We start from the raw sequence: 23,383 nt of genomic DNA, 5'->3' as shown, positions 1-23,383 counted from the left end.
TATTCTTCCAGGACTGGAATTTGTTCATTCTTCAAAACTGAAAGAAGAATGAAACAGCACTAAGGTGATTTGAAGGGCAGAATTAGGGAGCTGCTCACAATAGATGATCCTAATTTTTTTTTCCCCAGTCAAGAATGAAATTGGGACATCTGCTGAGAGGGAAAGAGAAGGAGGTAAAGGTAATTTGAGGAGAAATTATTTTAAAACAGATGTTGTGCTCAGTTATCCTTAAAATGATTGTTATATATTTCCAAAGCAGTAAGATTAAATCAAGTGAGGGCTGGTGGGGGGGAATTGTTTTCCTTTGGGTACTTTTTCTCAAAAGAATGATCATACTAGTTTCCTATAAACTGTATAAGAATGCCTGGCTCTGCCTTCCCTAGCTCCATTTTTATCTGTTTCATTTTTCTTATTCATTTTTTTTGACAAGGCAATGTGGTTAAGTGACTTGCCCAAGGTCACCCAGCTAGGTAATTATGAAGTATCTGAGGTTGGATTTGAACTCAGATCCTCCTGATCAGGGCTGGTGCTCAATCCACCTTGCTACCTAGCTTCTCCTTTCTTATTCGTTTTTAAAGCCCAAATTAATAACTTCATGCACACTTGTTCTATTGTATATTTTAGTTACTTGAAAAACATGCCTCACCTTCCAAGTAGATTGTAAAATTTGAGGTCAGGGACCTGTCTTATCTTATCATTCCAATGTTTACATAGTACATTGAACAAAATTGGTGCTCAATATATGTGCAGAACAAATGAGGGCAACAGCAGTAGCATCTTATTCCACCAGTACAGAAATTATTAGTGATGTTTACCTCTTGGATTATTTGCCTACATTTTCTTTTATCTTTTTTTTTTTTTTAGGTTTTTGCAAGGCAAACGGGGTTAAGTGGCTTGCCCAAGGCCACAGTTAGGTAATTATTAAGTGTCCGAGGTTGGATTTGCACTCAGGTACTCCTGACTCAAGGGCCGGTGCTCTACCTACTTCACCACCTAGCTGCCCCTCTTTTATCATATCTTTTCAAGGACACAATGAACCACATTTCTTTGACTGGGACATTTGTCCAAGTTTTTCCTTGAGGCCACAATACTCAAATGGTCCTTTCCAATCTTTCCTTATCTGGTCTTCTTCCTTACAATCCAATCCAGATCTATCCTTAAAACTTCCACTTTGACTTTCCCTTAAACTATGGTCCTTCATCTCCTCTGTTGTCTATCCTTTTCACAAACTCCTAGAAAAAAGCTATCTGCACCTCACCTTTACTCATTTCTGAACCCCTGACTATCTTCACCACTCAACTGAAATTGCTCTGCACAATTTCTTTTGAAGCATTTACCCCAATGATTTATTAGAGCTTTTTCTTGGTCTTCCTCCTTGATTCTTTGAAGAATTTGATTTTGTAATTGTTCCCTCCTCCTGGATACTCTCTCCTTCCTAGGTTTCCATGACTCACTGTCCTTTCCTAGTTCTCTTTTCAGTCTCCTTTTCAGCATCATCATCCATTTCCTATGTGTGGACGTACCCTAAGACTGTCCTGCATTCCCTTCTCTTTTTTGCTCGTTTAGGGAACTCTCTTCCCTTAGTATATGACTCACATGTCCAACTTTCATTTCTCTCCTGAATACCAGTTCTATGTCCCCAAGGATCATCTCCTATGGGATTTCTCCCCAGATCTAATTGATAGTGCTCTACCCCCCACCCCAGTTACTTTGTAGTCACTCATTTGTATACATTACCCATAGTAGACTGTAAGCTCCAAAGGGCAGTAGTTGATTTTGAATCTCCAGTCCTTAGCACACTTTCTGGTACAAGTTGCTGTTCCATAATTTCATGTCCAACTCTTCGTGATTACATTGGAGATTTTCTTGGCAAGGATACTGGAATGGTTTTCCATTTCTTTCTCCAGCTCATTTTACAGATAAGGAACTGAGGCAAACAGGGTGAAGTGACTTGTCCAAGGTCACACAGCTAGCTAGCTAGTGAAGTCAGATTTAAATTCAGGGAGATGAGTTCCACACTCTGCACTATGGTGCCACCTAGCAGCCTGGTCTGTCCATTTGGTGATTCCACATTTGACCATCTCTTGTATGGCATCACCTCGATGCATCACCTTACACTTTTTCCTATTTGGTCTCCCTGGACATCCTCTACTCAGTTATCAAAGGGATCTTAAGAGAAGGTTGGATCCCAAACTCCTCCCCATTCCATTCAATAAACTCCAATATCTCCCTGCTATCCCCAGAATCAAATATAGTGCCTTTGAAATCCTTTCATAACCTGGCTCCTCTACCTTTCCAGGCTTCTTACACCTGGCTCCAATACAACATTCCATCTAAGATTTTTCACCAGCAGTTTTCCCCTCTACCTCCTGACTTCCTTCAAATCCCATTGAAAATCTTGCCTTCTGGGAGAAATCTTTTTTAAGTGCCCCCAGAATGCTAACATCTTCTGATTATCTCCAATTTACCCAGAATATATATTTACATGTTATCTTCAATAAATTGAGCTTCTTAAGGGCAGGTAGTTTTTGCTTTCTTTGCATTCCCAGAGCTCAGCACTATGTCTGACACAGAGCAGGCACTTAATAAATACTTATTGATTTGGCTTAGAAAACTAAATGTATCAAGGTAAAAAATGTAATGTATTATCTACTTTCTGGTGGCCCAATGTGACACAAAGGTACCACCAGTACCTCCTGGCATTTGGCAAACAGTAGGTGCTTAACAAAAGCTTTAACAAGCGTTGTTGGAACAAATTAAAAGACATACAGATTAAACCCAACAAAAGAATGGCACATAGATGTTAGAGCAATGAATTCCCTCTTTAAAGTAAAAATCAGATTATCCCCCCCCACCTAAAATTTAAGATTCTGGGTACTCCAGCAAAAATGTCTGTGTTTGTCAGAAGTCATACTGATCAGAGAAATTCGTGTTTCCAGGTTTTTGGTTTTTTTTTCTCCCATCAACTCCAATATTTTATTATAAGCCTCATGACATTAGTTTGGTAGGGCCCTGCTTATAAATAATAATGAAGACACCAATACCACATTCTCTTAGTTTGCTGTTCTCTTAACCTTGATTGTTCAACCTGATTTCAAAGTCTGTTTTTGCAGTTTTGTATTTGCCAGCTTTATAAATAAAAAAAAAATTCAGTTTCCTCATACAATCACATTGAGGATAAAACATGCAGAATATAGAATCTGTGACATTTATTAGCGGTGTCAATATGTCATTCATTTATTATTTTAAATAAGTTGAAAAATACTTTGGTAATTTCTTAGAAGTTACCAAAGTTATATAGCTTTCAAAATGCTTGACCCTGAAATAAACAAAAATTTAATTTTAGATAGCTCTAAATCTTTCCTCAATATAAAGTTCACAGTAAAAAGGTCCTAATTTGCTCACATGTTAAATTATATAAAAATAGAAGACACAGACTTCTTTAAAATTTTAATCCTTTGATTAAGCAGCAAGCATATCACTCTTTTAGGCCAAACACTGCTTAAACCAAAAAAAAAAAAAAAAGAAAAGAAAGAAAAAGAAAAAAAAGGAGATGGGAGTGGGGAAAGACGTGCAAAGTATTTACATAATATGCAAAGCACACGATAAAAAGACATTTCACTATATACATTGTCATGTTACTACTGAAGCTAAGATTTCCCTATATGTGCTCTAAATGTATGCAAATCAAATTATAGCATATCCCTCAGATACAGCACCTTGGCCCAAGTCTGGGAAAGAACAGATTTTTTTAACTGAATCACAAAGTACTAAGAAGCTTGATAGATGCTGGTGTCGACCAACTTTACTGACACACTTCACATACTGTATACTGAAGTTCTATTGACGAGACAAGACAAAAAAAGGTTGCAAAGATATAGTGCGCACATTTGTGAGTCAATCTAATACTTAACAAAAATACTTTAGATGCCTTCCTTTAAGACACTGTAACTGTCTCCAACTTATGTTCAAAATGCTCTAAGTGGATTCTTTTAAGTTAAAAATTTGAAGCACAGATTTCATCTGGTTCTATTAGAAGATCAAGACTTATATGTAGTTGTTCCAATATAGTCGAAAACTGGTACTACTAGTTTTTGAGAAAACTGTCTAAATTTACTTTGAAGGCCCATGTTGAAGGCAGCAGTACCACTTTAGCACTGAAACCAATCAGGAAAATTGAAATTGGTTTCAAGGCATTGGAGAACCCAATAAGGATAATTTTCCAATGTCAGGAAAAATCAACTCTCTATAACGTAAGTAAGGGTTATTAGGAATTGTTTTTGAATCTGCTAAAGAAATTATGCTATGAGAATGCATCTAAGGCTAAAAATTAGAAATTGAACCTTAAAATCCACAACAATAAGCATCCAAGTAGCCTATCTCTTTTTATCATGTCATGATTCCAACAGTGAACTTAAAAATTTCTGTATCAAAACTGTGATTGCTGAAACATTATCTCTCATTGCACGGTGCTACAGAGCTCTCATTAGGTGCTTGATAATTACATAGTGTAAGGAAGAGTTACATATAGTGGTGCCTTAACAAAAGGGCTCATAGCACATCTATTTTAGTTAACAGCACAATTGATGAACATACATTCAATATACTTTTAGATAGTATATATCAGATTAATTTTTAAACAAATAATTTTGATGATTAAGTCCTAGACAAAACTCATGAGTTGCAAGAACACTCACAAATGTATCCAAATAACACATTAGAGACTCATCAATAAAATATTAAAGATAAAATGAAATGAGAGGGAGGCAATTTTTTGCTCAGAAAACCCAAATTCTGAAAGGATAACATTTCATAGCCACCACCTTCACATAATTGATAAATAATACTCTCTTCTATAGCTTCCAAATAGTAATTGTTACATGCAACTTATTGGTTTAAAGCATGTAGCATTTAACAATCTAGAAAAGAAGTTTTCTTAAAATAATTCAGTTTGAAAGGAATTAAACAAAGACACTATTCTTTAACAGATTATATCCTCATTCTTAAATGAAAAGTAAAAGGAATCACTCCAATACTGATAGTAAGCTCTCTTACTAAGGATGATGGGCCATGAAGAATTCAACTTTGTATTAAGACCCAACATCGCTTAAGAGGGATAAATTCAATACATTCTTTGTGGCTTCATGTAATTGCTTTGCAATTGATTAAATTGCTTTCTTTCAAAGGAATGCATAGATATATACATATAGACATACATACACATATATCCTAAATTTCCATTAGAAAGAATGCAATGTTTTTTGGAGGAAAAAAAGGGTCAAGCTGATGCATTTTCTTAAAGGTGCATTGAATTGTACTATTTTTAATAGAACATTTGCCAAAAACTGAAATGCAGGCTATTTATTCTTTCACTCCTAACATAGGAAAATACTTTTTTAAAAAAATTAAATCGAAGAAGCAAACAAAAAAGCCAAACTCCATGTTAATTTCAAAGTCTATGGAGTTTTCACAATTCCTAAATAGACATATTCTTGTACTATGAACTTTGAATATAAAGAGGTTGGAATATAAAGAACTTCAGTAAAATAAATACAGTAAAAATCAAACAACCTTGGTGCACAGAACACAATCTTTTTTTCCCCTTTTGTGGGATACTTCCTTGAACAAATATTCATAGAAAAAAGGGATAATTGGAGGCTTCAAGTTGTGTAATATTTTAGTCTGGTGCACTAAAAAATTTTGTTGATGTTCATTGTAACATATCATTGACTTTCAGCCTCCCTTTGAAACTTCCCACTTCAAAATCTAGAAAGGTTTGCCCCTTCCTCACTTTTTCAACTGCCAGACAACACTGGCATACTGATGGGATTAGAAGTTACTGCAGCTCTGTCCAATTTAATTTCCTTAATGCATTGAAGATTGTGAGTCTGTCTGAATTCCAATCAATGATGGTGGCTGTTGGCCACCAACTGTCGACAAAACTGGTCTTGGGTTTAGACGGGGAGGCATTGAATTAGCAGGGCGAATGAGAGGTGGGGGAGGCTGATTGAGAGTTGGTCGAGGTTGAATGAACCGGGCCTGCTGCTGGAGTGGTGGAGGCTGCCGATGGAGAGCTGGGGCGGCAGGAAGTGTTGGGCGAAGCAGTGGTGGAGGCTGGTTCAGAGTGGCAATGGGGGCTGCTGGAGTTGGAGTGGAAGCTGGGGCAGGAGGTGATGGGCCCAGAGGCTGGGTGGCTTGAATAGTCTGTACCTACAGGAAATGAAAAAGGAAACAAATACCTTTATGAGATGCCCATGCCTACAGAGCTTAATAAAATATAGTTTGGATTGTCACAGAAAATACAAAAAACAAAACAAAACATAATACCTGCATTTGTTGGAAGCGCAAGTTTTATGTATTTATTTTTAAAATAAAACAAAAACAAAAACAAAAACAATGAAGCTATCAGGCAAGCATCTTTATTAGTAAACAGTTTTAACAGAGGAAATAAAAAATAAGACTATGAAAGAACAATACACTCTCCAATCTTCCAGAAGCAGCTCTCTGCATGACATTATGACTCAACAGTCACAAGAAACATACCACTGAGTAAGTGTATTGTCAACCTTTCATGCTCATTTGCCAGTCCCCTGATAAATTAACCTTATGGTACACCACACGAAATGCTATTCCTCAACTCATATTAGCTCGGTTCTCATAGACAAACACACCTCCTCTTCTTCATCAGTGCTCTTTCCTGAGGGCCCATTAGAAGCACTTTTTGTCTCCTCCCCTAAGGTAGAAGCATCACCATTAGAAGCCTGGGTTCCTTGTTCTGCTTCCCACTCCTGCAATACCTCCTCTAAGTTAAATCGACGCCTGTAGTTTACAAAGAAGTTCTTCACTTGGCCAACAGTCTTGTTGCCAATTACATCTGCAATAGCTTGAAAATCTTTACCATATTTGCGGACACCTGGAAGGCAAAGTAAATAATACACCTGTGAAGGAACAATCAATAAGGAAAGCTTTGTGTACTATACATCATGCACACATACAAGATACCAGTGTTGATAAATTCTCATTTGTTAAGCCAGGGTCACAGGATAAAAATTTCTGTTACTAACTTTGAGCCAGCCACTTGCCTTAGACTAAACATTTATAACTTACCAGTTTTAAAATATTCAGCGTTTTATTTAATCCTCTCCCTTGAGCAGTCCATTTGCTGTGAAACCCTGAATTCTTTGCTCCATCATCAATGCCACATTCACCCCCCCAAAAAATAATCTGGGCAGTTGGCTACATCTAAGCAACACTGAATAGGAGTAAGTTACTTCTTACCTAAAAGACCTGAATGGTTAGCCTGAGTTTTCTTCCCAGGAAATAATTTATGTTTTCACTTTACTGCTATTTTGCACACTAATGTATGCTTGCACCATTATGAGGGAATAAAAAGGTGCCAGAATTTAGATGTAAAATGCAAAGGTTTATTATTATAATAAGAAAACATTTATTAAATAATTGTTGGAATGTTAGGAACAATGTTAAAAACCACAATCTTGAAAGTAAGATTTTAAAATATTCAAGCAATTAAGGTATAAAATTTAAGATAGTAATTTTGACTACTGCTTAGATGTTGATCTCTGCAATTATACATGAGAGTGCTATCAATAGAATATTTTAAAAAATATGCTGCTATATATGTATATGGTGAAGTTATTTTCCAATATGGAAGTTTTATATGACAAGGGATAATACAATTAAAATTTATACATTTATGAATCCATTATTTTTGCCTGGTTCTGATATTTTCTAGCATTATCTATTACTAATGAACTTTATCTTTTAAAAATAAGTTCACAGAACCAGGAGAACATAATTCAGAGTAACAGCAATATTGTTCGATGAAGAACTAACTGTGAATGACTTTGCTATTTTCAGTAATACAATGATCCAAGACAATTCCAAAGGACTAATGATGAAGTATGTGTTCATCTTCAGAGAAAGAGCTGATATTGTTTGAATATAGACTGAAGCATGAATATTTTTCACTCTTTCGCTTTTTTCTTTTATTCAAGTCTTCTTGTCCATCATGACTAATATGGACATGTTATATTTAATCACACAGCATAACCTATATCTGTACAACTGTCTTAGGCAGGGAGGAACAGAATTTAGAACTCAAAACTTTAAATAAAAATAATTTCACTGTCTTTTTTTAAGTTTTAAAAATTGGTATCCCCCCATTTACATATCAAGCCAATTTTTAGTATTTATTTTTACAAGACTTTGAATTTCAATTTTTTTCTCCCTCCCTGCCTGCCTCTTCTGAAAATGGTAGGGAATTTGATGTGTTCTACATGTGCTATCATGTAAAACATACTTCTATATTAGTCATAGTTTGCAAGAAACAAATGAAAAGAAAAAACACAAAAGAATAAAATAAAAAAAATGCTTTGATCTGCATTCAGAGTCCATCACATCTTTATCTGAATGTATATATAGCATTTTCCTTCATGAGTCCTTTGTACTTGTCTTGGATCATTGAGTTGCTGAGAAGAGCTGAGTCATTCATAGTTGATCATCGCACAATGTTGCTGATACTGTATACAATGTTTTCTTGGTTCTGTTCCTTTCACTTTGCATCAGTTTATAGAAGTCTTTCCAGATAGTTCTGAAGTTGGTCTGTTCTTTATTTAAGAAACGGGCTGCTATAAATATTTTTGCACATGTAGGTCCTCCCCCCCCCCTTTTTATTATTATCTCTTTGGGATACAGAACTAACATCACTATATCATTTAAAGATGAAAGTAACATGAAGAAGGGTATTTAGTTCAAGTTAGGAAAAAAATTCAGATATTTTGGTCTCTTCACTTGGTAGCCACATTCATAGTAGCCAGAACTTTAGTAATAAAAGAGACAAGAATGAAAGCAATAAAAATCAAGTTATATGAGCTTATTAATCCAACACAAGCAAAAATTAGCCTTAAGTGAAAAATAAAATGGTTTATTATTTATTATAGAAAAAGAATAAAATAAGCTCTTGTGTGTGTTCAAAAGTTTAGTTGTGTCTGACTATGTGATCCTGTGATCATATTGTCAATGAGATTTTCTTGGCAAAGACTGGAGTGTTTGCCAGTTCCTTCTCCAGTGGATTAAGGCAAACAGAGGTCTAGTGACTTGCCTAGGATCACAAAACCAACTCAGATCTTTCTTACTCTACATCCAGTGCTCTATCCACCAAGCCAGCTCCTTATCAAAGCTCTTAATAGCATAAGTACCACACCAATGCTAATTGAAAGCACTGGAACTTATGGCTTTAAGCATTTTGTTACTGTAAATGTCATATGTGTGTGTGTATACACACATATATTATATACATCATACATATACACACACTATATATATGTATGTAAATACAACAATATAGTTTAAGGTTTGAGAACTATAAATGGAAACAGAGGAATGCATGGGCATTTATATAATCAAAAATTGTTATTTTTGACATTGTTTAAAATTTTGATAAAATATATTTAAATTGTCTTTACTTCCAACAAATGATTTATGTTAGAATCCCATGACAGGTATGGGTCTGGTATAATGTAGTCTTGTAAGTGTTTTATTCAGTGATAAAATCATGGAGTACATGTACTACACTTATGTATATGTGTGTTGCTACTATTGAACGGCCATGCAAAGCATTTCTTTCTTTTTTTTTTAAGTTTTTTTTTGCAAGGCAATGGGGTTAAGTGGCTTGCCCAAGGCCACACAGCCAGGTAATTATTAAGTGTCTGAGGCTGGATTTGAACTCAGGTACTCCTGACTCCAAGGCCAGTGCTCTATCCACTGTGCCACCTAGCCATCCCTAAACCATTTATTTCTTAAAATGATTGATGGTTTTTATTCTCACATCACAATTTATAAATCTATTTCTCTCCCTCCCTCGGATAATTTTCCACAACCAGATCTTCTCTTCACCAACTTTTACAAAGAAAGCAGGTGCATTTTCTAATTTCTTCAAAGGACTTCTTTGATAAAGGCCATGTATTAGTGTCACTTTTACAAATAAAAGTGAAGGTATAAACAAAAAGTGGCTACCCAGTAGAAGCTAGTTATGTTTTGCTACAATTATAGCATTATGCTGCTAGGTAATCCTAACCTTACAATAGCTGGAAGACCAAGATTTCCTGTTAACAGAATACACTATTTTCAGAATTTCAAGAACTAAAATCAAGACTCTGTATTTCAAATACTGTTTCATGAATTCAGGATTATAACCAAGGTCTGTTCACTCTTAGCCAGATAGTACTATTATAATGCCAACTATTCATACACAAACCCAAATTTGAGTATACACCACAAAGTCAAATTTTACTATATTATTGGTTAAACTTTTTGATTTCTTTCCCTCTAAACTTCAAGCTTTCAAAATCCAAACAGAGTTGCTTTTTCAGTAGTTCCTAGATCTACATGGTATCTTATGAGTATGGATGAATGAGAGGGGGATCAAGTTCCCTAGGCACAAGGTTAAGAGTTTGTATAATTTCCTTCCCCTCCTACAACAGATTAGTCTCTCCCCACTTTCATGGGAAATTCCAATAATCTGTCAGTTTTTCTAAATGCCTCATATGGCTAAGTTTGTAGTGATTAGTACAACATTTGTTGACTATCTTTTAGCAAAAGAAAAAAATGGGTCAAATAAACTTCTTATGCAAGGTTTTCTTTCACAGTCTCTGCTAAATCATAAATGAACTAACTAAAATGAAGAGGATTCTAAATTACTTCACAGTTAAATTACTTCGGTAGCAGGTTTTATTCACAAAATGAAACCGAACTCTGATCTTACTAAATTTAGAGCAAATCTGAAGATTCCATGTCCAACAAATGTTTAAGTGGGATCAGATTATAAAATACTTCTAATCAATGAACCTCACATATTTTGTAGAGCAATCTTCTTTTCCTGACTGCTTCTTGCTGTTCCACTTCTTTTAGGAAAGGCCATTGCTCTGATGTAGAATATAACCATTATTGTCTCCACCAATGGCATAGAAATTCTTTGAGCAACTTGCCAGAGTCTAGCTGTATCTGGGGTAAAGGGTTCACCCCTTACTGTCAAAATATTGATTAGAAAGAATACGACCTATATTATCATTCTCAGGAAAAAGGGCTGAAAAAACTGTCTTAATTAACATATGAATAAAACTTAGGTCAGTTAACTTCCCACTCATAGGACAAACAGATATACTACCAATAACCATTGGAAAAAATGTACAGAACATTAAAATAATTATAAGCACGTCAAGGATTAAAGAATCAAAATTTCTAAAAATTGCCTGAAAGCTATAAGAAAATAGTCTATTAATCTGTTTTCCCTCTTTTAGGTTAAAAAAAAAAACTCCCTTTGGTGTGATGAGAGGATGAAGTTTGTTAAAGCTGAAGAAACCTCTACATTTTTTATGCTAATGCTAACCAACAGGATATCATTAACCAATAAAATCATAGTATGAATTACTTAAGATGAAAAATATCCCTTGCCCTAACAAAGTAGCTCAAAATGTGTACTTTAAGTTCTTAAATATTTTGTTTTGGTCCAGGCTGGTGGTGAAGAAACTCTTTCTTGCACTGCAGTTAGAATGATTTTTACTAGTTAAAATCTTAAATAGTTGCCTTGGGATACCAAATGATTATATGACTTGCCCAGGTTCACCCAGCCAATAGCTGCCAGAAACAGGTATTGAATACAAGCTGTTTGGACAAGCCTCTTTACATTCTTTACCTTGCTGCCTTTTATAAGATCATATTGTTGGTGGTCATCATCCTTCATTCTTGAAAAGGATCAATGACATTATGAAGGTGATAACTCAACTTCTATGTGAATTGAATGTGAGTGGAGCAGAACTGTGTAAAGTGGTCTTTGCTAAAATTATATACATATAACATAGATATGCAGAGATACACACACACATAAATGGGTAGGGAGAGAGAGACAGAGTCTATGAATGCAATTAAGTTTGGCTGGTTTAAAATATTTTTTTTCATTATGGCACTTGTCCAACTTTGAAAAGCATGGGGGTTTTTACTGTTTGACAAGTCTGAAAATTTCCTTTTCCTTCTTCTCCCTTGCCTAGTGTCAGGCACAGAACAATCACTTGGCAATTCTGGGGATGCAATCCAGCGGAAATGTGAATTCCACTGTGGACAGATGAAAAATACATTCCCCTCCTCTACTCCTTCCTTCCATGAATCTTCCCTATTTCTTTCCTGAGCCTCCCTATTCTGCCTAGGCTGGAAGTGTCATAGCCACACATGCATTCTATCTTAATAGGGACTGGCACAAAAGCTTTCAGCGGCTCCACTCTTCTGAGCTGGGTCAGTGTCTTCCCAAATTTCTCAAGAAGCCCAGTGGCTCTTCCAGAGGCTCACTAAATCAGTGGCAGACTTAGTCTAAGACACTCATTCAGAAGCTCAGAAGTATCAAACTCAAGTCTTAATTACCTCTGCAGCAGGGACTACAAGTGTTACAACTACACTTGGCTTTAAAACTTCAAGAAAGGAAAAAGGAAGATATAAACTACAGGACAGTTGTTCCTTCTTTGTTGTTAATAAATATTTAAAAATGTATGCATGAGAGATTTTTCATCCCCTTTAAGTTTTTGCTCCCTGGTAGCATATCCCCAGAGATAGTGGGTCTTGAAATTGTCAATACTGATTATTCCAATTTCTACAATGATGTCTGCTTTATGAAAAATAAAATGACATTTTATCCTGAGTTTTAACCTTTCCCATATTCTATTATAACACTTCCAAGGATCTTTATCCTCTTTTTAAAAGTTTTTTTGAATCAAGAGAGAGAGGATAATGTAGCACAGCAGAAAAAGGCCAGGATTTGGGAGAGTCAGAAGACTGGTGTGGCATCCTTGCTGATTTTGGGCAAGTCATTTTCCCATCTTGAGTTTCCTTTCCTTATTTCAAAATTGAATGGGTTGGCGAAGATACTGAGGTCATTTTCAAGTCCTTAATCTGATGCCCCTAAGAAACATGTGCAAAAGCATTAGCTGTACAGAGATTTTCCATATTATGCTTAGTCTTGTGATCTACCTCAGGCAAGTCTGCAAACTCTTCATATAGTTGCGCCTTTCTGACTCTCTTCTGTTGTTTCATATATTGTTCCTAAATCTCTCTCTCACCTCCATCAAAGATGTCTGTTTCTGCATGTACTGAATTTGTGTGTGTGTGTGTGTGTGTGTGTGTGTATTTTAGGCAACAGTACTGTAGGGTTCAAGGTCACAGTAATTACAAAGGAAAACAAACTGCTAGATCTGAGACAACTCCCTCAAAAAATCACATAAGGAAGAATCAAAGGCAGCAAAAGGTAACATTTACAACAAAGTCATTTACTTCTGGAACAGAGAGTTGGCTACTTTGCATTATGTATTTGAACAGGACATACAGGAGAGAAAATATTAAAAATTAATAGTGATATCTTAATGGAATAGGAAAATGTTGGTGTTCAATTTCAAGTTAAACTACAAACAAAAATATTAGCTGGGGAGGAGAGTCTCTCAAGAGAAAGACAGGTATGTTTATTTGGATGCTCTCCAATTTCAGGATGAATAACAGATGACATGGAAGGAAGAGGCTAACTAAGAGTCAGTCTTCAGAAATACCACTGAGCTAAGTGCTTACCCACAGGCAAGTGGGTTTTTTTTGCATGGGTTTCTTCTATCTCATTTCTTTAGTAAGTTAAAATAACCAGTGAACAATAGGATTTAGAGCCTGGCTGGACTTAAGAGCTTAAATTTATGTTATATTTTAATGTTTTTTTTTTCCTTTTCAGGATTAATGTTTTATAACATCACTGAAGAGAACACTTATTTTATGGAAATAAAAAAATAAAGCTATACTTCAATTTACATTATTTCAGAGATTCCAACTTAGTTTAGAATGAGAAAGTATATAAATGTTTTATTATTCAAATATAAATTTTAACCCAAAATTTGAGCTTTGTACAACTGAACAAAACAGACTTGCTGGGAGAAATATTTCATTTTCTAACTATTACAGGAATAGCAGCTTTGTGTTTCAGAAAAAATTTAACATACAGGTTCTACAGGCTGGTCTTTTATTACCATTACAGGCTGGGGAGTATCTAGTCTATTATACCATTACTGAATTTTCCACCTTTAAGATTCTACATTTCGTTATTGATAATGACTAGCAAATACTGTTAGTATCTTAGGCATATTGTTTTATGTTCATTTCAACCTTTAAATTTATTATAACCATAAAATATAATTAAAGAAATATTCTTGAGTTTCTAGATTTGTTTCTGAAATTGGGGGAAAGAGAAATGAAAAAATTATAAATGGGCAGCAATTTGCTTTGACTTTATTTGTGCAAAATCTTTAAAAATTTTAACACTGAATTTACTATTTTATTTAATTCTATAAAATATTATTTTGGTAATTTGATAGACACCACACCAAATCTGTCTCCAAAGCCTCAATTTTAGGAAAGCTACAATGTTAATAAGCTAAAAAGAGTGTATCCAATTAAGGAAGATTAAAATGGTGAAGGGATTCTTAGACCATAACATAAGACCAGGAAAGAAAACCAGAGAAACAAAGATATCTGTAGGGTTGTTGTTGTGCTTCGATTCAAAGGTCAGAATCAAGAGCAATGACTGAAACTTTAGGGAGGCAGATTTTAGTTCAATGTATGAAAAAGCTGACAAACCAAGAGAGTTGTCTATAAATGGAAAGAGTTATCTGGTAAAGTAAGCCAGGCTTCTTCTTTGCTAGTGGTCTTTAAGCAAAAACTAGATGACCATTTGGTAAGTATATTAGAGGACTTTATTCAGCTATCATCTATACTGGGAGGATTTTCTAAATGATTACCTACTATATGTAAAAAGCTAACTTAACTACTGATATTTATAAATGGGAGAAACATTTTCACATATCTATAGGAGTAAATGGGTAGAGCCACTTAATTCTTACTTAATTTTTTGGACTGGAAAATGACAACCAAAATGATTAATAGGGAATGGCTACCCAAGATGAATAAGAAGATAGTAATTTGTTCCCTTCAAGACTTTCAGTCACTTGATCCAGATGAAGATCACATCTTTGAGAATTGAACAAGTGGAAGATATGATGGCTAAACCACTCAAATATTTAAAAAAATCACAGAAAAGAAGGAAAGATTGAAGATGGACAAATGTCCACATTTTCAAGAAAGAGAACAGAAGGTGAGTCAATGAACATGATTTTTCCTGAAATTTTTGGAAAAATTACAGAACAAATCACTAAAGAGAACATTGGTGAATATCTAGAGAGGGAAGGAGTGATTATACAAAAAGTCACCGAGTTTTCATCAAGAATAGGCCATGCCATTCTATCTTCATTTCTCTTTGTGTATGGATTACAGATTGAGGGGAATGTTGTGCAGATAGTTTAGCTGGATCAATGATTCTCAAACTTGTTGGCCTCAAGATTCCTTTATATGCTAAGAATCATGCTTTCAACCCCCACCCAAAAGAACTTGTTTATATGGGTTTATCTTTCCATATCTGCCATATTAGAAATTAAAATATCTTATTAAGAGAATAGTTTTGACCTCAAGGACCATCTGAAAACACCTTAAGAGATGCCCTGGGGGTCCTTGGAGAACCATTGACCTAGATTATAGAATTTAGATTTAGATATGAAAGAGACTTCAGAGGTCATAGAGAACAACCTCTTCAATTTGTAGATAAGGAAAAGTGAGGCCCAGAATAGTTAAGTGACTCGCCCAAGGTTACCCAGGTTAGAAGCAGCAGAGCCAGGATCTGAACCTAGACACAATGACTCCAATTCTATCACGGGGTCTTTCCAAAGTTTTTTGACAAAGAACCTCATTATTCTGGTGAAGAGGATAAGGGATGTGGTCTCTAGGATAATAAAATTAAAGTGACTCAGAACTGGTTGGAGGGCTTAAATCAAACAGCAATTATTAGTGGTTCTACATAAATGTGACAGGACATCTCCCATGAAACTCCAGGGATCTGTGTAGTTTACCATTTTCATCAATGATTCAGATAAAGGGATAGGTGGTATGCTTGATAAATTTGCAGATAACACTAAACTGGGAGGAAGTTAACATACTGAATGACAAACATCAATATCCAAAAGGATCTCAACAGGTTAGAGTATTAGACTAAATTAAAATACGAAAAGGGTGAATGTAAACGAAGTCTTGTTTCTGAGCATTAAAAAGTAATCAATATTACAATACAAGATGGGGGAAGCATGGTTAGAAACTATGTCAGCCAAAAAAATTATGCAATTTCGGGCTGCATTAAGAGAGGCATAGTTTCTAGGAATACAGAAATAATGGTCCCATTGCACTCTGCAGTTTAAGGAGGACATTGATAAACTGGAAAATGTCTACATAGCTGCCACCAGAATGATGAAGGGCCTTGAGTTCATTTTCATATAAGGAATGGTTGAAGGAAATAGGCATGTTTAGCCTGGAGGGGAAAAAAAAAGTTATGGGGAGTTGGATGACAGCTAGCTGTCTTTGGGGCTGTCTGGTGATGGATGAATTAGTTCTTCTGGTGGAAGGTACAAGGAGGTCAATTTCTTAATGATTAGAGTCATCCAAAGTAGAAGGGCTAATTCAAAATGTGGACAGTTCCCTCTCTCTGAAGGTCTTCATGGAAAGGCTGAATCCATGACAGTCAAGAGTCCTTTGGTGTGTGGGTTGGATTAGATGGCTGCTGAGGTCTCTGGTGACTCTGAAATTCTCTGATTCAGTCACTGAGTTAGGAAGACCTGGGTTCAAGCACTGCTTCTAACTACTAAAGCTTTTTGAATCTGAGCAAGTTACTTAAGCACCTAGTGTCACCTGCAACTTAAAAGTCTCTAAGATACATTTAAGAAATATAAGCTTGCTTTGTGTATGAGGACTTGTAAGGATGGGCATAAATACACAAATTCATCTCCTCTCCCTCATCTTTCATCTCTTAAGACAAAGAATTAACTACAGAAAAATTTTATCTGTTTTTAAATGTCTACAATTTAAGAGCTGTAAAAAGAATGCTAACTTTTGATGTTGTATGACTATCAATTTTGAGATAGTTACAAGTTATAAGCAAGGATTAAGTCAACAATTACAGGAAATATCTTTCTATTCTATTATTCTTAGATTTAATGCTTAAAAGAGCAAATGCCAAGTGGTATTTTCTAAAGAAGTCTTGTTAATGTTAATAACAATCTAATGAAGCCTCTTAATATCAATAATAAACTATATAATCAGTTCTTAATAATCTTCATTAAGAAGTTATGTAATGAATAAACCAAAAATGTATATCTGGCTTTAGAATACATTTTAATAATGGTATTTAAATATGGGTGGTGGATCACCTAGGGATTATATTCCAAACAAGGTCATATAGTTAAATGGGAAGCACCTATCTTGGGAAAGTTGTCTGGATTGTCCCCATTATATCTCCTTCCTTTTTCTGGCTCCACATAAGGACTTTTTGGTCCTTTCTGGTTTCACCTCAGGACATTTTTAAGCTGGAGAGAAACTGTATCATGGCTAAGGCAGACATAAAATATTAAAATAAATGTGCTTGTCTTCTCCATAAATTTTCTAAATAGCTGGCTCACAGTTTTTTTGGGGGGGATGAGAAAGATAATTTCACATTTTAGTTTAAGAGGTATGGACTTGGAGCAGCTAGTTGGCACAGTGGATAGAGCACCGGCCCTGGAGTCAGGAGTACCTGAGTTCAAATATGACCTCAGACACTTAATAATTACTTAGCTGTGTGGCCTTGGGCAAGTCACTTAACCCCATTTGCCTTGCAAAAAAACTAAAAAAAATTTAAAAAAAGGTATGGGCTTTTAGTTTATATGGAGAAAACAAACTATATGCAAGTAATATCAAAACTATTATATTCTAATATTACAAGATGATCATTGTAGTTATTTTTTTTACAATTTTTGCAAGGCAAATGGGGTTAAAGTGACTTGCCCAAGGCCACACAGCTAGGTAATTATTAGGTGTCTGAGGCCATATTTGAACTCAGGTACTCCTGACTCCAGGGCTGGTGTTCTATCCACTGCGCCACGTAGCCGCCCCCAATCATTGTAGTTATTTTTGAGCCAGATTATAAAGAGTAATTTATTATACTTCCATGAAAAATAGCTTCCAAATTTTGGTTCAGTTTGTGTTATCATGAAAAATAATAATAGGTTAAATTATTTTCATTCCTTAAGAAATAGCTTCTGTCTCTCCTAAGAAAATAAAATTAAGACATATTTAAGGCCTAGGACATGACTTCATAGATTGAAAAAATTATTTTGAAGAGAGCTATATAGAATAAAGCTTTATTTTTGATTCTAGAATAACCTATTCTCCTGGTTATTAATACAGAAAGATAACTTCAAGATTCATTAATATCTGTTGCCCTTTCATAGATGTTAACAGTAGATGGTACACTCTACACACGAAAACATTCACACTAGTTATATCTTATCATTACACACATAAGAACTAGGTACAGGTGACACTATTATTAGATAAGACAATTAGAATAAGATTCTTGTGGATTGCATGGATGTTTTAGGTATTTGGGAAGGAAGAGAAAAAAAAATGTCATTTTTGTCTGACTCCCAAACTCCTATTCAACACACAGTTAGTCCACATGCTGTTTTACATGATTTGCAAGGAAATACAAAACCTTAATTAAGAGCATTCACAACCTTTAGCAAACTGCTATTATACTTTAGAGTCACTTAAAAGCTGAAATTAAAGGGATTCAAAGTGTTTATAAAGTACTAAAGATAATAATAAAAATTATAACTAATATTCCTATGATGTTTTAAGGTTTGCAAAGCACTTCACACATTATCTCAAGTAATTTTCACAACAACCCAATGAGGTGACTATATGACCAATAATCTGTTCATCTGAAGTGACTTCTCATTGTGTGAATCTTTCATTATTTGAACTTTAAGACTTATGTCCAGGGCCACACTTGAATTCGCATTTTCCCATGCTGCCATAGCATCCACTGGCTCAGCTCTGAGCAAGAGTCAGGACTATGTGCAAATTTAAGTAGATACTATCATAAATAGGATGTGGCAAAAGATTTCAAAAAGTATTATCAGAATTTGATTTTTAGAGTGAAATGTCAGCACTGAGCTAAGGGCTCTTATCCACTTCCTTCTTAATCAGGGAATAGATCTTTACTGATCTTTAAGTAAATGAATTCTAAGGACTCAGGATTCAATTCTTAGAAACTTTAAATTATGTTGGGGAAAAAACCCAAGTTTTACATAAATAACAGTATCTATTCAAAATCAATTTCTTTGTTAAATTAAGATATCATCATGACTTGAAATCAAGATAACCACTGTAAATGGCTTATTTAAGATGAATGACCAAATTCCAAACAAAACAAAACACATATGCAACAACTGCTTAACATGTGCTTGGATTTATCTAAAAGAAGCCTAAAAATTTTGGAAGGTGACTGTATGACTTTTATTTGTATGACTTATTTAACATGATAACTTCTGTGGTTTTCTTATGTGCCACTGTATGTGAGAAACATACTGGGGTCAGCAGCCTGAATTTGGACTAGGAACAACTGCAGTTCACAAATATAGAAACCAGTTCCAACTTTGACTGGGTAGGGATGAAAGGCATTCTTGGGAAATCCTTCCACATCAACCAAGGTCTCAAAGATAGTAGTTCAAGTTATTTTTGGCTAAGAATGAGCTGGGTGGGTCAGTGGAGTGGCTGATAACTTCATGTGACAGATTCCCATTGTGTCACCACACTGGCCTATTCCAACTCTCCCTAATCCAAGGTCAGGGTCATCAGACAGTTAGTGTTCAATTACTTTATTTTAAAATCTGAGAAATATTTGCACAAACATTTTCCATATTGGATTCTCTAATAAATCTTAGGAAATACTAAAAGATGGGCCCATAGGCTGTCAATGCCAGAGATGTGTGTGTTGATACAAAGAGAATTCTTTCTATGTAGGAAACTAGGTAAAATTATGATTAGACAATTCCATTCCCCTAAATTAGATTTGGATAAAACCCTATAGTTAGACTATCTTATTGACATGCACAATCACTAAACAACAATTTAAGAAAAATTTACATTGAAACTGTAAAGATAACAACTCCTAATTTATCAGTGATTAGTAAGAATATAAAAGGACTCATGAAATAATTTTAAATGATTCTTTAACAGTTATCTTCCTTAGGGAACTTAAAATTATGATATGGATTTTAAAAATCAGTTTACAAATAACTTCTTAGAAATACATCTACTGAATAATATTATGTAATAAACATTTTTGTTTCTATATTATATTACTTAGTTTATAAAATGGAGAAAAACTAACATGTAAATAAATCAGAGAAACAAGCAAAATACAGCAGTTATGAACTTATGTATTTTCACTGTATGTTTTTAAAGAATGAATGCAAAATGAATGAACTCAGTTGTAGGGGTGAAGAAGCAGGGGACAGGACCTCTGAAGGCCTTGCCCCTGGCTGTCTCAGAGTTTGATTTATAGACTGTGGGCAGAAAGTGTGCTCCATACTCTTCAGAACAAAAAGAGGCCCAGAGGCACATCCAGAAGTAGACTAGAGAAACTGCATAATACCAACACAAGAGCCCCTCTTTGATGCATTCTAAAGGAAGGGAAGAATTGTGGTAGTTATCTTTCATGCCAAATTAAAGAAAGTAATTATTAATAACAATAACTGCTTATCTTCAATATACCTTGCACTGCTAGGAGCTGCTCCTCTGTGGTCCAACGGGCATTAATTTTCTGATTTGACTACAAAATTAAAGAGAAGTTTCCTAATGAGGACATGAAGAAAGACATTTCCAAAGTGCTTATTTTTAACTTTTCACTTGTATCATAGACATAAGATATCTGTAAATCTAGATTTTTAAGATATTTCTTATAAAAGTAGTTAAAATACTATCTAAATTAACTTTTACCCACCCTGCTAGTAAAATGTGCTAATTTGAGGATTCCAAGTCAATATTTGTGCAGTGGTAACTGACATTAAAGCTTGAGAAAATCTACTAGGTTACCCTACTACTAGTTTTCCATTATGTAATTCAGATATTCTTTTTAATCTAATTTTAAAATATCTCAAGAGGCAGTACTTTCTTTAGTCTTATCAAGTGTCAATTTCTATATCAAATAGGTTTTCCTGATATTTATCCTAATCTTATTTCCTGAAGGTAAATGACCTAATGTCCCACATAGTCAAGTCCTACAAACCAGATTTAATAATGGGACTATGGACAAGTAAAAACTTAAACCTCTTAAATTTTAAAATTATTTCTTTAATTTTAGGATTTGTCACACATTGCACAAGTTTAAGAACAGATATATATTTTAAGTTAGCAAACATTTTTGAATGACTTCTTTATGATTTCACAAATATATTTCACCTTAAATTTAACTGTGGCCTCAGCAATATAATAGATAACTAAATTAGTGAATGCCTCTTGACAATTAAAATAACTTTAGTGTTCTACACCAGGGCAGAGAAGAGGACAAATGGGAAGTACTGAGAACTTCTAAGATCAAGAGTGGTCCTGTGCTGTACCACTGTCTAGTCATTCTTTCCCAAAGAAGAATGAGAAACATTCTCTGAACAAAGTAGTTGGGTAGGGTTCATAATCCTTTATCACCTCCTGCATAGCACCAGGAGCCTCTGGAGTGAGTAAGCTGGGTCCATGCCAGCTTTTTCATTATGAACATAGAGTAGTAGAATTCTGGTAGGTATAGTCTTTTGGAAGAAGTAATTTTTACAATTCTATATAGTAATAGTAAGGGTAGGGGAAACAGAGGAGAGAAGAAGAGAAAAAAATAAGAAAGTGGAGGGGAAAAAAAGGCTTGTGGGAAAAGAGTAAAATCTCCAAAAAAGAGCCAGAGGATTGATTTTGGTCAGAAGAGCAAAAGGAGTAGAAATCAAATCATGTTGTATGGTAAGAGTCATTAGGTTCAAGGCTTAGAGATTAGGATTCAGAAGAATAGAAAAGACAAGAGGCAGAATGTAGAAAAGGACAGACGAAAGGAAGGTAAGAGATGTAGCAGTAGTTAAAGTGATAGGAAGAAAAACCAGGGAGAGAAAAAGGAAGAAAATTAAATGGGGGAGAGGGAAAAATAGAAAGGTTGGGGGAAAACTTAGAAGGTGGTATAACTGCACCAGTTAAAAGGAGAGTGGCAAGAATAAAATGGGAGCTAATGTAGTACTACTTAGGAGCAGGAATAGTAAATCAAGGGAAGACAAGACGACTAGGGAAGAAGGGAGAATGGTCAAGTAGAAAAGTGACAAATGATATACAAAATAACCAGAGGCATCCTGGAAGTTAAGAATAAACACATATTAAGAGTTATATAGTTTTGAAATTTAATTCAAAATAATACAATGGGCACAATTTTTCCACCCTGAAAATGAATAGCATTTTTATCCTTAGCTTGATATTCCCATCGGAGTAAGCTCTTAAATAATGAATCATACTTTGAAATACTAGTATTTTAAAAAAAAATTATGATTTCAGTGATATGAGGAAACTGACTCTACCAATGCAAGTTGGCATCTTTTATGTAACTTAAGACTTTTTCAGAGTTACCTGAGCACTGAGAAGTTGGGTAACTTACCCAAAGTCATATAATCAGGATGTATCAAACATAGGACTTGAATCCACATCTTCCTGGCTTTAAGGCCAGTTCTCTATCCATCATACCATAGTATCTCTCAAAATTTTTTCAACAAAACATATTTTTCATCGAAAGTTTCTATGATAGTTCTATAAAATTTACTTTCTCTGTCCTTATCACCTCACACCCCAAACCAGTTTGCCTTTACTTATTCTGTCTGTGGTATCACCATTTCCCTAAATCTACCAGTATGATATTCTGATCATCATTAAGCTTCTTCCTCTTTCTTTTTCATCAGCTTTTAGATTCAAATCTGTTAACAAAGCTAGTAAAATTCAGTAGCTGACATTCCTTTAAGTCAGACAACATTTTTTTTTCTTTTTATCCACACACCTCGCTACCTGACTTTCAGCAACTCACCATCTCTGTCTGCCTATAATAACTCTCTAGGACATATTTTCTCAGTTATAGAAAGGTTGTGGTCTTCTCAAGCAGAGCGAGTTAACAGACTATGAGCTCCCCATGCTGGTAAAATCTCAAATCCTCATTCCCAAATAATCACATTTCTAACACCTAGCACAGGGCCATATGCATGGCAGGCACTTAATATCTATTGAAGTTAAAATCTTATTTATTTTCCCCTTTAAATGCCTTTTTTATTCTTTATTCTACATTGCTATCTTGGATCCATGACATCAACAATGATAACAAACACTTATATAGCTTATTATATGCCCCCCCCATAACACT

General features: G+C 34.8%; 1 protein-coding gene across 4 annotated transcripts in view; it reads right to left on the bottom strand.

Annotated features, from left to right (window-relative positions):
* Nucleotides 1-902: 902 nt before the first annotated feature.
* The window catches only part of RCOR3 (REST corepressor 3), a 52,865-nt gene continuing 30,384 nt past the window's right edge, over nucleotides 903-23,383 (bottom strand). For 2 of the 4 annotated variants that reach the window (XM_074222596.1, XM_074222597.1), the window contains exons 10-12: nucleotides 20,731-20,788; nucleotides 6,672-6,913; nucleotides 903-6,210 (exon numbers count right to left, since the gene is read on the bottom strand). In XM_074222596.1, coding sequence (XP_074078697.1) covers nucleotides 5,866-6,210; nucleotides 6,672-6,913; nucleotides 20,731-20,788 — 645 coding nt within the window. In that variant the 3' untranslated portion in view covers nucleotides 903-5,865. The remainder of the gene's footprint in view (nucleotides 6,211-6,671; nucleotides 6,914-20,730; nucleotides 20,789-23,383) is intronic. The other 2 variants (XM_074222598.1, XM_074222599.1) reach the window with 1 other exon arrangement.

The sequence above is a fragment of the Macrotis lagotis genome, chromosome 2 (assembly GCF_037893015.1).
Source record: "Macrotis lagotis isolate mMagLag1 chromosome 2, bilby.v1.9.chrom.fasta, whole genome shotgun sequence".
In the NCBI taxonomy this organism is placed as follows: Eukaryota; Metazoa; Chordata; class Mammalia; order Peramelemorphia; family Peramelidae; genus Macrotis; species Macrotis lagotis.
The sequence above is the reverse complement of the archived record's forward strand: the minus strand, read 5'-3'. Positions and strand labels throughout refer to the sequence as shown.